This window comes from Anomaloglossus baeobatrachus, chromosome 7 (assembly GCF_048569485.1).
Source record: "Anomaloglossus baeobatrachus isolate aAnoBae1 chromosome 7, aAnoBae1.hap1, whole genome shotgun sequence".
NCBI classification, from domain to species: domain Eukaryota; kingdom Metazoa; phylum Chordata; class Amphibia; order Anura; family Aromobatidae; genus Anomaloglossus; species Anomaloglossus baeobatrachus.
Genome location: NC_134359.1, coordinates 34,463,828 through 34,479,562, shown reverse-complemented (window position 1 = coordinate 34,479,562; position 15,735 = coordinate 34,463,828). Strand labels below are relative to the sequence as shown.

Genomic DNA, 15,735 nt, shown 5'->3' with positions numbered 1-15,735 from the left:
CGCACACGGCTGTTAAGTCACCAACGGAGTCCGCTCCGTCAATTTGTACTCCGGTCGCCAGGTGACAACGTGTTCCTTTCATGCATAGTGCTGATGATGGGAGAGGAGTCGATGCCAGCGGCGCAGGTGGACGCAGGTTATGCTCACCCACTGGGCTGCATTACCTTGACAGATGCAGAATCTCTGGCTGAATGTAGCTGGTGGGTATCTCACAGATGAAATACCATCATACAGCTACAACCAATGGGAAGACACCCTTTTTTATGCCCATCCTGTCTGCAGACCACTGCCAGACATAGCTATGACCTCTGGTTACTTTTACCCCCAGTTCAGTTTTATGATTTTGTGTGCTTGTTACCTGACTACTTTTCCTGCTTGCTGTTTATGTACCTTGTTGGCCGATCCAATTTCACCTCTGCCTGTTTTCTGATTAAGTCCTGGCCGTCCCATTCTGTTCCTGTTCCTCAATTAATGTTTTGACCCTGCCTGACTACTATTCTCTGGAACTGCAGCCTTCCACAGGTATTAATCACCTTGGGCCCTGTGCAATTCCTAATCCCTGTATAGGGGTTAAAGGGTTTCAGGGTTCTAGGGGTCCTGCTTGGTGAGTGGCTTCCCTCTAGCCTATCATTAACAGCCCATCTGAGTGTGTGGATCAAGGAAGGCGTTACACCGTGCTCTCTGCAGAAGGCCATGTGGTCCAGGATAGTGCTTTAAAAATTGCTGGACAACCAGGTTCAACACGTGAAACACACAAGCCATTTGTGTCACATTGTCACAGCGAAGGGCCGCACCCATGTTTGCATCATTGTCGCACCCGGCCTTCCCTGGCTGCTGGTTGAGTGGAGACAACCATTGATGAAACTCGGTATCCAGAGCTAACCGTCCACAACTTCTCAGCGGTGTGACTCACATTTCCCATACATTTCAAAGTAAAACTTTTACCGCCTGATGGCATTGAGCTCTGCTGCCAGCATAGTAAGGAGGTGTGTGGTAGTGCTTGTGCGCAGTTACAAGGAAGGGTGGCCTGACCACACCGGGTTTGCGCCAAGGTGGAGGACCCACACGAGTTAGAAGAGGCCGAAGCAGTGTATTAACTTCTACATACAGAAGAAGGATTGAAAAAACTCGTGGGGACGGCAAGACTTGGACAGCAGACCCTTCTCCATCTCTCACCATAGTTTGCCAGTGCCCAGTCAGTGACATGTAATGACCCTGTCTATGCTTACTGGTCCAAGTATCTGTGTTGAAATGCACCCTGTCGCACACAGAGTTTCTCAAGGAAGTGGTGATGTTGTGTGCGACATGCTGGTGTAGCACGGGCATGCTGTTCTTGGAGAAGCAGTGGTGATTGGGCATCTTGTACTGGATCACAGCGACAGACATAAGGTCTCTAAAATCCTGTGTGTCCACTAGGCGGAAAGGCAGCATTTCGGTAGCCAACAGCTTACAGAGGGATAGAGTCAACCTCTTCGCTTTGTCATGGGTCGCAGGAAGTGCCCTTTTATTTGTCCACATCTGAGGGACAGAGATCTGGCTGCTGTGTGTAGACGGTGTTGAGTAGGGTGTCCCTGGAAAAATGCAGGTTTGTGAGGAAAGTGCAGGCGGAGACATGATGTTGCCTTCATCCAAAGTTGGTGCTATCGATGTCTGAGAGAGCTGTACACACTCACTTGTTTCCCCTTCCAAAACAACTGACGACCTACCAAGCAAACTGCCTGTTGCGGTTACAGTGGTGGAAGTTGTGGGTGGAAAAACAGGTGTGACAGCTGTCCCCACAGTCCTAGAAGAGGACGAGCGCGCGGATGCTCTGGAAGGGGCAGGCGGTGGATGGTTCGCTCCGCTAGGCCGCATTGCAGCACGGTGAGCTTCCCACCGGGCCATATGATATTTATTCATGTGACGATTCATGGAAGAAGTTGTCAAACTGCTGAGGTTTTGACCTCTACTAAGAGAACCATGACAAATTTTACAGATCACATAATTTGGGCGATCTTTTTCTATGTCAAAAAAGGACCAGGCTAGGCAAGGCTTAGAGGCCATGCGACCTGTTGATCCACCCCGAATAATGCTCAGAGGCAGAGTGGTGGCTGAGGATGCAGTTGTAGACGTGCTACCAGTGGTCCGACTCTGTCCAGGAAGGCGCAAGGTAACTTCGTCGTCGGTTGCATCCTCCACCGCCTCTGTTGACCTCCTCGAGTGTCTGACTGTGGGTTGACAGTAGGTGGGATCTAGAACTTCATCATCAATTGTTGTGTTGGCACTCCCCTCCCCCTCAGACCGAGCCTCTTCTTGCCCTGACCGAATATTTAAGTTGTCATCCCAATCGGGTATCTGCGTCTCATCTTCATCAGTATGTTCCTCATTGTCTATAACCACAGGTGTTGGAAAGGCAGCATTTTGGTAGGCAACAGTTTGCAGATGCTGAAAGTCAACCTCCAAGCCATGTCATGCCCTTCTAAAAGCATGTAAAACACAGTGAGGGGACTCCAACCACAGTCTCCCTCGTTGCCACTAACTGGGCCACACACACCCCACTTGACTGGCATCGGTTGAGCCCCCTTTTGAAAAAGAAAAAGATGCTTTGCATGAAGCACTCTCAAAAATACGCGTGCCTTTCCCGTCCCCTGGCTGACCCAGGGGAAGAAAAGTCCTCTGAGAGCCATGACTTGTTCATCTTGGTTCTTTTAGAAACACAGCGAGGGGACTCCAACCACAGTCTCCCTCGTTTCCACTAACTGGGCCACACACACCCAACTTGCCTGGCATCGGTTGAGCCCCCTTTTGAAAAAGAAAAAGATGCTTTGCATGAAGCACTCTCAAAAATACGCGTGCCTTTCCCGTCCCCTGGCTGACCCAGGGGAAGAAAAGTCCTCTGAGAGCCATGACTTGTTCATCTTGGTTCTTTTAGAAACACAGCGAGGGGACTCCAACCACAGTCTCCCTCGTTTCCACTAACTGGGCCACACACACCCCACTTGACTGGCATCGGTTGAGCCCCCTTTTGAAAAAGAAAAAGATGCTTTGCATGAAGCACTCTCAAAAATACGCGTGCCTTTCCCGTCCCCTGGCTGACCCAGGGGAAGAAAAGTCCTCTGAGAGCCATGACTTGTTCATCTTGGTTCTTTTAGAAACACAGCGAGGGGACTCCAACCACAGTCTCCCTCGTTTCCACTAACTGGGCCACACACACTCAACTTGCCTGGCATCGGTTGAGCCCCCTTTTGAAAAAGAAAAAGATGCTTTGCATGAAGCACTCTCAAAAATACGCGTGCCTTTCCCGTCCCCTGGCTGACCCAGGGGAAGAAAAGTCCTCTGAGAGCCATGATTTGTTCATTTTGGTTCTTTTAGAAACAGGGAGGGGACTCCAACCACAGTCTCCCTGGTTTACACTAACTGTGCCACACACACCCCACTTGACTGGCATCAGTTGACCCAATTTTCAAGATGAAAAATATGCTTTGCATGAAGCACTCTCAAAAATACGCGTGCCTTTCCCGTCCCCTGGCTGACCCAGGGGAAGAAAAGTCCTCTGAGAGCCATGACTTGTTCATCTTGGTTCTTTTAGAAACACAGCGAGGGGACTCCAACCACAGTCTCCTTCGTTGCCACTAACTGGGCCACACACACCCCACTTGACTGGCATCGGTTGAGCCCCCTTTTGAAAAAGAAAAAGATGGTTTGCATGAAGCACTCTTAAAAATACGCGTGCCTTTCCCGTCCCCTGGCTGACCCAGGGGAAGAAAAGTCCTCTGAGAGCCATGACTTGTTCATCTTGGTTCTTTTAGAAACACAGCGAGGGGACTCCAACCACAGTCTCCCTCGTTTCCACTAACTGGGCCACACACACCCCACTTGACTGGCATCGGTTGAGCCCCCTTTTGAAAAAGAAAAAGATGCTTTGCATGAAGCACTCTCAAAAATACGCGTGCCTTTCCCGTCCCCTGGCTGACCCAGGGGAAGAAAAGTCCTCTGAGAGCCATGTCCACATTGTCAGTGGACAGACATGTGTGCTTATCTGCCAGCAGACCCCCAGCAGCACTGAAGACAGGTTCCGAGAGAACGCTGGCTGCAGGACACGACAAGATCCCCAAGGCGTACGTGGCGAGCTCAGGCAATTTATCCAGATTGGAAGCCTAAAATGAGCAGGGCTCAAGTTGCACAATAATGGAATCGATGTTTCCTTGCATATACTCATATATCTGTGTGTCCTCCTCTTTTTCCTTGTCCAGCTCTTTTGTTTTCACATGAGTATATGTCCTTGTCACTTTCCCATGTGTTGTGAATTGTTTGTCACCTTTTGGACACCTTTGAGGGTGTTTTCTAGGTGTTTTTCTGTGTTTGTGATTGCCTGCCATTGTTTCCTATGCAGTTCGAGTTCGGTTCGTCGAACGTTCGACGAGCCGAACTCGAACGGGACCTCCGTTCGGCGAACCGGCCTCGAGCCGAACCGGGAACGGTTCGCTCATCTCTAATCCTGACATGCATGTTTCCCCATCCTGACATGTATGTTTCCTCCATCCTGGCATGTATGTTTCCCCATCCTGGCATGCCTGTTTCCCCCATCCTGGCATGCATGTTTTCTCCATCCTGGCATGCATATTTCCTCCATCCTGGCATGCATGTTTTCTCCATCCTGGCATGCATATTTCCTCCATCCTGGCATGCATGTTTCCCCATCCTGGCATGCATGTTTCCCCATCCTGGCATGCATGTTTCCCCATCCTGTCACGCATGTTTCCCCATCCTGCCATGTATGTTTTCCCCATCCTGGCATGCATTGTTCCTGCACCCCCACCCCATGCTGGCATGTGCGTTCCCCCACTTCCACCCCACGCTGTCATGTGCGCTCCCCCTCCCCCCTCCCCCACCCCACGCTGGCATGTGCGTTCCCCCACCGCCACCCCACGCTGGCATGTGCGTTACCCCACCGCCACCCCACGCTGACATGTGCGTTCCCCCACCGCCACCCCACGCTGGCATGTGCGTTTCCCCACTGCCACCCCCCATCCCCATCTTGGCACAGCCGCACACGAGTTATAAAAAAAAAAAAGCAACACACAACTCACCTTCCTGCACACGCTCCCCCACTGCGCGCCGCTGTGTCCTCAGTTCCCACGTGGCCAGAAGACGTCATTACGCCGGCGCCGCTCACTGACGCTCCTCCGTCTCCTAGGCAACACACCTGCAGCCTGGGAGAGGAGGAGTGTCAGAGCGAGGAGAAATGTCTCCTCCGCTCCAACACAGTTTTGATCTGCTGGCGCGACTGCACTAGCAGATCAAAGCTGCAGGACCAGGTGACAGCACGCGTGCCAGCAGAATGGGCTCTGCGTGCCCCTGGTGGTACGCGTGCCATAGGTTCGCCATCACTGCCCTAGGCCAACGCTACAGTGACCCTGTCCAAACTGACACACCTATCACCAGAGGTAATAAAATTTACTTATCTGAATTTTCATATCCAAAAATGTCCCGAAGCGTTTCTAGTTTTCAGTGTACCAGGGTTCATCAGGAGAACAGAAACAATTGATATTCAGGAGTCGCAAATTCGGAGACTCCAGAAAAAAACATCTGTTTGCCAAGATCTGGAAATAAGGATGATACCTTTTTCTGCATACAAACAGACAGACACACACAGCTCTGCTGCATACAGTACAGACCAAAAGTTTGTACACATTTTCTCATTCAAAGAGTTTTCTTTTTTTTTCATGAGTCTGAAAATTGTAGATTCACCTTGAAGGCATCAAAACTATGAATTAAGATATGTGGAATGAAATACTTAACAAAAAAGTGTGAAACAACTGAAAATATGTCTTATATTCTAGGTTCTTCAAAGTAGCCACCTTTTGCTTTGATTACTGCTTTGCACACTCTTGGCATTCTCTTGATTCTCAGGAGTGTCAGAAACAGGTCAGAACAGTAGTAGCTCTCGGTGAGAGAGGAGGTTAGGAGCTGGGCTCCTTGGAAGTCACTAGGTAGCAGACGGTGGTCTGAGCCTAGTAGGAGCTGGACCCCCAGTCGCAGGGGATCATGAGAAGGGGCACGGTACTGTCGAGGAGGACAGCCGGCGGCCTTGTACCATCACCGGGCTGGATCCGGGGCACGACGGGGTACGTGGACCCTAGGTCAGTCAGTAGCTTCAGGCAACCTGACATTTAGCCCGACGGGAATGGAGCCTTCAAGATCCGCTCTCCACCCGCTCCAGAATTGGGGTACTAGCGCAACGAGGGAGATAGGACTTTCCACAAAACGGTCCAGAAAATCCAAACGTGAACCCTGAGAGCAAGCTCCCACAGTTAGTCATACTGGGGAGCGGGACCCAGCTAGTTTCAAGCTACCTGGACCACCAGAAAAGTAAACTAAGTGCCAGGAGGAAAGCTACAGATCATCAGGCAACACCACTGGGGATGGGACCCAAACTATCTCCCCTCAGCAGCAGCGGTGTACAGAACTTTGGTTTATCCAGTTGTCGGTGTCAGATTTATGGACTGAGTGAGTACGCAAGTGACCCCCTTCACTCCCCATGGCACTCCCCTAACACCATCACCGAGTCCCGGGGCATCCCCACTACTCGTGGAGGGTCCTAACACCTGGCTGCCCCCCTGTCATCACCACCGGATACTCTCGAAGGCAGCGGTGGTACTCCCAAATTACCACAAACCATGGGGGGGCGTCACAAACTATAATAATCCCCTGTAAATACCCCCCTTCATTCGAGTGGATGCACGACCCACGGGTCCAGAGACCCCTCGAGCCACTGCGGATCCGGATCTGAGCAGCCCGGCTGCTTCCACGGGGGCGGCACATATATAAGGGCTGACTAGTGCTGGCTGCAGCTTATAAGAGATAATCCTGGTGACAGGTTTCCTTTAAACCTGCCAAAATAAATTTGGATGAGACAAAATGTTATTTATATATATATATATATATATATATATATATATATATATATATATATATATATATATAATTGCCTTATTCTGTCTGTCTGTCTGTCTGTCTGTCTATCTGTCTGTCTATCTGTCTGTCTGTCATGCTCCGAAATTGTGTCCTTACGGTGACACAAAGCTGATTGGCCGCTGGGCTCGCCATGGCCCCGCCCCTCCACACGGATTGGCCTCTCGCCCCGGCTCTCTGCAGGCCCCGCCCCCCTCACGCAATGCACGCTCGCTCTGGCCCAACTGACAGGGAGCTCCGATTCCCAGGTGAGTACACACACATCAGATCACACTCACTCTCACACTCACTCTCACACACACCTCACACATCACAACATGCTGGGATATCGCTTGCTTCTACACCGGCTCCGTCAGGATCCCGGCAGCGCCAGACATAACCTTGCGATGCTGTGATCTTGACGGAGGCCGTGAAAGCTGGTAACCATTATAAACATCGGGTAACTAAGGTCCCTTAGTTACCCGATGTGTATCATAGTTACCAGTGTACACCGGCTCACACTCACTCTCACACACACCTCACACACACATCACATCGCATCCACACATCAAGGTCCTGCAGCTGCGGAACATACACACACATAACAGCACACACACACACATACACACACACACAAATCAGATCACACTCACACACACCTCACACATCACATCGCATCCACATACTCACAACATCCTGGGATATCGCTTGCTTCTCGGCGGCGATACTGTGCAGTTGTGAGCTTCCAGGACCTGCCGGGGGATCACATGGCCAGAAGCATGTGATATCCCCGGATGTTGTGAGTATCAGCGCGTATGTGCGATATCGTCAGTGTGTGTGTCTTTGTGTGTGAGTGTATGCGATCGGGTGTGTGTGAGTGGATGCGATCGGGTGTGTGTGAGTGGATGCGATCGGGTGTGTGTGAGTGGATGCGATCGGGTGTGTGTGAGTGTATGCGATCGGGTGTGTGTGAGTGGATGCGATCGGGTGTGTGTGAGTGGATGCGATCGGGTGTGTGTGAGTGGATGCGATCGGGTGGGTGTGTGTGGGTGTGTGTGAGTGGATGCGATCGGATCTGTGAGTGTCGGCAGAGGAGCACGGCGTGCTGGAGGAGGCTGAGAGGACAGAGGCTGATCCTGGGGAAGGCTGGGATGGGGAGGCTAATGCTGGAGACGGAGAGGCTGATGCTGGGGACAGAGAAGCTGATGCTGAGGACAGAGAGGCTGATGCTGGGGACAGAGAAGCTGATGCTGGGGACAGAGAGGCTGATGCTGGGGACAGAGAGGCTGATGCTGCGGGAGGCTGATGCTGGGGACAGAGAGGCTGATGCTGGAGACAGAGAGGCTGATGCTGGGGACAGAGAAGCTGATGCTGGGGACAGAGAGGCTGATGCTGGGGACAGAGAGGCTGATGCTGGGGACAGAGAGGCTGATGCTGGGGACAGAGAGGCTGATGCTAGAGACAGAGAGGCTGATGCTGGGGACAGAGAGGCTGATGCTGGGGACAGAGAGGCTGATGCTGGGGACAGAGGCTGATGCTGGGGACAGAGAGGCTGATGCTGGGGACAGAGAGGCTGATGCTGGGGACAGAGAGGCTGATGCTGGGGACAGAGAGGCTGATGCTAGGGACAGAGAGGCTGATGCTGGAGACAGAGAGGCTGATGCTGGAGACAGAGAGGCTGATGCTGGGGACAGAGAGGCTGATGCTGGGAGGAGAGAGGCTGATGCTGCAGGTAGAGAGGCTGATGCTGGCGCAGCATGGCGGATGGAGCACCTTTGGGAGTGCGCAGCATGGCGGATGGAGCACGTTTGGGAGTGCGCAGCATGGCGGATGGAGCACGTTTGGGAGTGCGCAGCATGGCGGATGGAGCACGTTTTGGAGTGCGCAGCATGGCGGATGGAGCACGTTTGGGAGTGCGCAGCATGGCGGATGGAGCACGTTTGGAAATGCGCAGCATGGCGGATGGAGCACGTTTGGGAGTGCGCAGCATGGGGGATGCAGCACGATGGGGAGTGCGGAGTATGGCGGATGGAGCACGTTTGGGAGTGCGCAGCATGGAGGATGCAGCACGATGGGGAGTGCGGAGTATGGCGGATGGAGCACGTTTGGGAGTGCGCAGCATGGCGGATGGACCACGTTTGGGAGTGCGCAGCATGGCGGATGGAGCACGTTTGGGAGTGCGCAGCATGGGAGATGGAGCACGATGGAGAGTGCGCAGCATGGCGGATGGAGCACGTTTGGGAGTGCGCAGCATGGGGGATGGAGCACGATGGGGAGTGCGCAGCATGGCGGATGGAGCACGTTTGGGAGTGCGCAGCATGGCGGATGGAGCACGTTTGGGAGTGCGCAGCATGGCGAATGGAGCACGTTTGGGAGTGCGCAGGATGGGAGATGGAGCACGATGGGGGGTGCGCAGCATAGGGGATGGAGCACGTTTGGGAGTGCGCAGCATGGCGGATGGAGCACGTTTGGGAGTGCGCAGCATGGGGGATAGAGCACGTTTGGGAGTGCGCAGCATGGCGGATGGAGCACGTTTGGGAGTGCGCAGCATGGGAGATGGAGCACGATGGGGAGTGCGCAGCATGGCGGATGGAGCACGTTTGGGAGTGCGCAGCATGGGGGATGGAGCACGATGGGGAGTGCGCTGCATGGCGGATGGAGCACGTTTGGGAGTGCGCAGCATGGCGGATGGAGCACGTTTGGGAGTGCGCAGGATGGGAGATGGAGCACGATGGGGGGTGCGCAGCATACGGGATGGAGCACGATGGGGAGTGCGCTGCATGGGGGATGGAGCACGATGGGAAGTGCACACCTCCCCCCAACACACACACATGCGCGCGCGCGCGCACTGCACAACACACCACACCACACACACACACTGGGAACCACAAACAACTGCCCTACACAGACACCCACACACACAGACAACGCTGCACACACAAATATACGCACATACCGCACAACACGCACATTGCACAAAACATACCTCCCCCCAAAACACACCACACACACACAAACTGCACAACACACACACAACGCTACAGACACACAGCGCTCCACAAACAACGCAACACACAAACAACACCGCTCTCACCCCCCATCACACCCAGACAACATCCAGAACATGTACAGCCCCTACACAAACACTTGGTAACTACACACAACAACATCTATATATATATATATATATATATATATATATATATATATATATATATATAACAAAAATCATACATGAACTACACAATACGTAAATTCTAGAATACCCGATGCGTAGAATCGGGCCACCTTCTAGTATATATATATATATATATATATATATATCTCAAACTGCAAAAGGAGCATCTCGTTGTAGTGGGAGACTTGCAACCTGCTAGCCCTGACAATGGGTCCCTAGTTCAGCTTTTTTTTCTTAAATTGCTGATCTGTCTGATCTGTGGATGGTTACCATTATAATTTTTGATGATTTTTTTTCTCCATCCAGTAACTTACCAGTCCCAATGGCTGGCAGTGCCACGCTTGTGAACCCATTCTTATGGCATTCTTGCAGAATTCTGTCAATAGAAGGTTGATAAGCAGACACCTCGGTGGGTCCAATAATATGCATGATATGTTTGCTGCCAAGTTCCCCACCGCTTGGTTTCCCACCGCTTGTAATTGCAACTCCGTCTCTTTGTAAAGCACCTAAGATGAATACAGAGGTGAATGCAGAGCATTAACATTATATTTGTCTCCTATGTATCTTATCCACTTTTTAACACTTTAACAATTTATTTATACTTGTTATATATCATTATACAGAATCTAAAGATATAATTGTACTTCCAGCTAAATGTAGGTAAGAAAAAGAGATACCAATTTTTTTGCATTCTTCCTTGACTGTGTCCCCTGCAGCTTTCAAAATTGCACCTGAAACGCCTGTAAAGATAAAAATAAAATGCATGAAAATACTTATAATTTATGACACTTGTTTACAGCATATTATTAGATAATAGTGCTTGTGACGGGGTCCTTCTCCCATATCACACAATCAACAGAGTGAGAGACGGCTGTACAATCCAAAGAGCATTTATTCAAGCAAATCAAATGGTCTATAACATAATCCACCATACAGAGGCTAAAATTAGTCCAGAAATATGAATATAATCCAATAAGCGATAAATGTCAAGGTCTCTTTGGGGAGCCACAGCTTTTCCCTCAGAGGCTCAATCCTTCTCTCTTCAAGTTCTTAAAACAGACTGCCTCGGAACTTCCTGTTCCTGCGCTGAGATGTGAGGAGGGAGAAGGAGCAGCTCCATAGAGCCCCTGCAATATACAGCGACCTACAGAAACAAATAGCACCCTAGACCAACATATAAAGGCTGCACTGAATTACCAGTTGTCAGTGCATGGATTGTTATCTCCTCAGAAGTGGAGGAACACCATTCAAGCCCAGAGCAGAGCAGAGGGAGGAGGGGGTGAGTGCAGATAACATGGTACCCACAGTGAGGAGGAAGAAGGGGGAGGAGGGAGAGGAACCACAAGGGCAGCTGCAGCAATGTGCAGGGGGCCAAGATAACAGAAGAATTCAGAGTATGCAGAGTGGTACAGAGACATTGGGCTTAGGGGAAAGATATGAGATGGATTACAAAAGGCTGGCAAAAGAAGTGGCAGATCATCTGACAGCAGAAATCAGAGAGGCAATAGCAACCTCAGTGAAGGAGGCTCTGGCTGCGCTGCAGGAGGATGTGGAGCACCATGATATGAGACTGACAGAGGTAGAGCAAAGAGTTTCTGATGCTGAAGAGAATCTGACAAGATTGGAGGGCAGATTTAAGGAGCTAAACACTAATGCTCAGCTTATGAAGGATAAAATAGAAGATCTCGAAAACAGATCTAGGAGGAATAATTTAAGGCTGGTGGGTCTGCCTGAGACAGTGACAACAAAATATTTGGACTCAATCTGTGAAAAAGAATTACCCCAGGATTTAGGCTTACCACATAGCTGCCGTGTAGAAAGAGCGCACAGAGTGGGACCCATAAGGGAGCAAAGAGATGGTCACAGTAACAATGATAATACCCCCAAGCAAGGTGAAATGTCCAGAGCAAGACAGGTTATTATAAAATACCTGGAATACAAAGATAAAGAAGAAATTCTATGGGCCTTCAGGAATAGGAAACAGGCACTATGCATTCAGGGACACAAGATTCTATTATTTGGCGACTATTCCGCAGAAGTCACACGAAAAAGAAAAGCATTTAGCCAGATCTGCACTGCCCTCTATCACAAAAACATTAAATTTCAGCTTTTATACCAAGCAATACTAAGAGTAAGAGGAGCAGATGGGGTCACAAAGACTTTTCGGGATCCTTCAGAGGCGGAGCGAGAGATACTACAGGACGGGAGAACACGGCGACAGGAGAGGAATGGAAAAGAAGGGACTTTCACTGATCCGAAACATGCAGATCCTGCAAACATAACATCTGCAGTTAGACCCGACAATGAGCCAGAGTGGAGTCAATCGAGATCCAGACCAGCCAGTCTGAAGGAAAAGTGACAGATGGCGACTTCAGCTGGGAAAAGAGGAGGAAGAGGTAGCAGCTCATGAACAAGCAGGCAAGACAAGGACTTAATTTGAGACTGCTGAATGGAGCCATATGGTGACAAATGTGCCTTAACTCTCTAAAGTCTCGCCTACCTCCTTCTCTCTTTCTTCTCTATCTCTTTTTCTTTCGCTCCCTTTTTCTCTCTCTCTTTTTCATGCTTATCACTTTTTCCCTTTTATCATTTACTAATGCTTTTTTTTTTCCTTCTCTCTCTCTTTTTCTTCTCTTAATGACGGTTTTAGGAGCTTGATAAATTTATAAAGGCTGTTTAGGGGCAAGGAGTTAATAGCCAATAGAGGGGGAGAGGTGACTTAGTGGGGTGGCTTCATGGAGAGCTTGACTTGAAGCAGGGGTTTGAAAGGAGTCTCAATCATCTCAGAAAAAATGGAAGACGTTAATTGTATTTGTAAAGTTGGTGATGGGAGGGGTTATATACAGTTGGGGGAGGGGAGGGGAGGGGAAGAGAGTTGGTGAATCCATGCGACACAGCCTGAAAAAGGAACTGTTGATTTTGGGGAGTATGGTTAAGCTCATTACGTGGAATGTTAAGGGACTCAGATCGCCGCACAAACGAAATATGATACTACGTCATCTCAAGAAGCTTAAGGTTGATATTGCTTTATTACAGGAGACGCACTTGCAAAAGGATGAGTTCTTCCGTATGAATAAGATGTGGGTGGGAAGGGTATATGGGTCGGCCTCAAACGGTAGGAAAGCAGGGGTTCTTATTTTGATCAATAAAAACTTTGCACACGAGGTGGAAACACAAGATTCAGATGAAGAAGGAAGATACATACATATAAAGATTTCAGGTACTCAAGGCACTTTTAGTATCCATAATATATATGCACCCAATACGGAACAAAGGGGTTTTTTTGAAATTATAGCTAGTAAGATTTTGCTGGATGGGGATATATGTAAATTGGTGGGGGGAGACTTCAATACAGTGGTTTCTCAGGAAGAAGACAGGAGGAGTCAGGGAAAGCAGGGGAGGAACACGGAGGGGTCGCTGAGAGCATTGTTAAATACAACTACACTACAGGATTGCTGGAGATTATATCACCCACAAGAGAGAGAATTTACACACTATTCCCACCCACACGACTCTTGGTCAAGGATTGACCTTTGGCTGACAAGTGAGAATTTATTGCAGAGGGTAGAAGAGATAGTTATAGAGACTATGGTAATATCGGATCATAGCCCAGTGGTAGTCAGTATAGCTGACAAAGTCCAGAGAGGACAGGATTATATATGGCGCTTCCCCTCATTCTTGACTTTGGACGAGAACTTCCATAGAATACTGAGAGAATGGTGGGTGGATTATACATTGACGAATCAGGAGCACAGTGGGGAAACACTATTGTATTGGGAGACGGCTAAGGCAGTTTTGAGAGGAAAAGTGATAGGATATACGACAAAGGTGAAACGACAGGCACAAGTAAAGTTTCAGGAGGCTAGCCGGGCAGTCAGGGAAGCATATACTGACTTCTTAAAAAAACCATCAAGGGTGACAAAAGCAAAGTGGGTGGAGGCGAAGGGCAATTTTGAGAACTGGGTAGAAAGGAAAGAAGGTATGTACAGGACACAACAAGAGGCAGAGTTGAATCGTTTCGGTAACAAGGCAGGGAAGTTATTGGCAAATCTGGCAAGGGGACGACGACCGATGACACATATTATGACACTGAGAAACGCTGTGGGGAGTAAAACGACAGATCCCAAAGAGATAAACGACATTCTTGGAGACTTCTATGCAGGTTTATATACAGAGGAGGGGTTAGATGATAGGAGAGAAGGAAATGAGTGGTTAAAAGGAACAAAAATGCCTACGCTCACGGAGGAAAATTTACAGGCTCTGAATAAAGAGGTGACGGAGGAGGAGGTGCTACAGGTTATAGGAGAGTTAAAAACGACAAAGGCCCCGGGACCAGATGGCTTTAGCGGCAGTTTTTTCAAAATTATGAAGGATCAAATCTCACCTATACTGACAGAGTTATTCAATAAGATAATGGACGGGGAAAGAATATCGGGTACACTTAATACAGCCTATATAAAGCTCATTCCTAAAGGAGGAAAGAATTTAGAAGACCCATCTAGTTATAGGCCCATCTCGCTGATTAATCAAGACCTAAAAATTTTAGCGAAGTTGATGGCAAATAGGTTAGCGGCAGTATTGCCAGAGATTATAGATCTCCTCCAGGCTGGCTTTGTTAAAGGACGTTCAGTGGTGACAAACATTAGGAAAGTAATGCTAGCAATTGATGTAGTAAAGCAGACGAGAGAAGGGGGGGGGGAATCCAGCCTTGATCACCTTGGACGCGGAGAAAGCCTTTGACAATGTGAGGTGGTCATGGCTGGAACAGGTGTTAGATCACCTGGGCTTACACGGAGCTTTTAGGAATTTTGTGAGGGTCCTTTATGCAAATCCTCAGGCAAGAGTGAGTACCCCGGGATTTCTGTCAAAAACATTTCCTTTGATGAAGGGAACCAGGCAAGGATGCCCGATGTCACCACTATTGTTTAACTTGGCTATTGAACCACTGGCTAGACGTTTGAATGAGGGGGGGTGGTTTGAAGGGATCAAGGTAGGGAGGAAGTCATTGCACTCAGCCTTATTTGCTGATGATATAATCCTGTTCATGAGCAAACCTAAAACACAATTGAGTAGAGTCATAGAACAAATTGAGGAGTTTGGGAGGTTAGCAGGGTTTAGACTTAACAAAAACAAATGTGAAATTCTCTTCTTGGACGGAAAGAGAGCGGAGGGGGAGAGGGGTGCATTATGTGACATTCCAATAGCTAGAAATACAATTAAATACTTGGGAGTACAGGTTGGGAGGGATACAAAAACCATATATTCATTAAATTATTCCCCTTTGATCGAGAAAATTGAACGTGAACTGCAAGGTTGGGCAAATTTGCCGTTGACTCTTCTGGAAAGAAATCATCTAATAAAAATGATGAGCTTTTCCAAGCTTCTCTATCCAATGCAGACAATCCCATTGCTTCTTAAACACTCGGATGTGAACAGATTGACAAAAGCGTTCTCACGTTTTTTTGTGGAAGGGATATAGGCCGAGGATTAGTGCCAAAAAGCTAATGTTATCAACGGAAAATGGAGGGATCAGACTACCTAACATCAGGGGGTACAATTTGGCCTGTATCTTAAGACATGTAGTCGATTGGATTAGACGAACAAGTAGGTATTCTGACTGGGAT

At 49.1% G+C, this 15,735-nt stretch overlaps 1 protein-coding gene across 2 annotated transcripts in view; it reads right to left on the bottom strand.

Annotated features, from left to right (window-relative positions):
• The window catches only part of LOC142245840 (protein mono-ADP-ribosyltransferase PARP15-like), a 446,514-nt gene that overhangs the window by 187,138 nt on the left and 243,641 nt on the right, over positions 1-15,735 (bottom strand). For both annotated transcript variants that reach the window (XM_075318815.1, XM_075318814.1), the window contains exons 7-8: positions 10,789-10,851; positions 10,426-10,617 (exon numbers count right to left, since the gene is read on the bottom strand). In XM_075318815.1, coding sequence (XP_075174930.1) covers positions 10,426-10,617; positions 10,789-10,851 — 255 coding nt within the window. The remainder of the gene's footprint in view (positions 1-10,425; positions 10,618-10,788; positions 10,852-15,735) is intronic.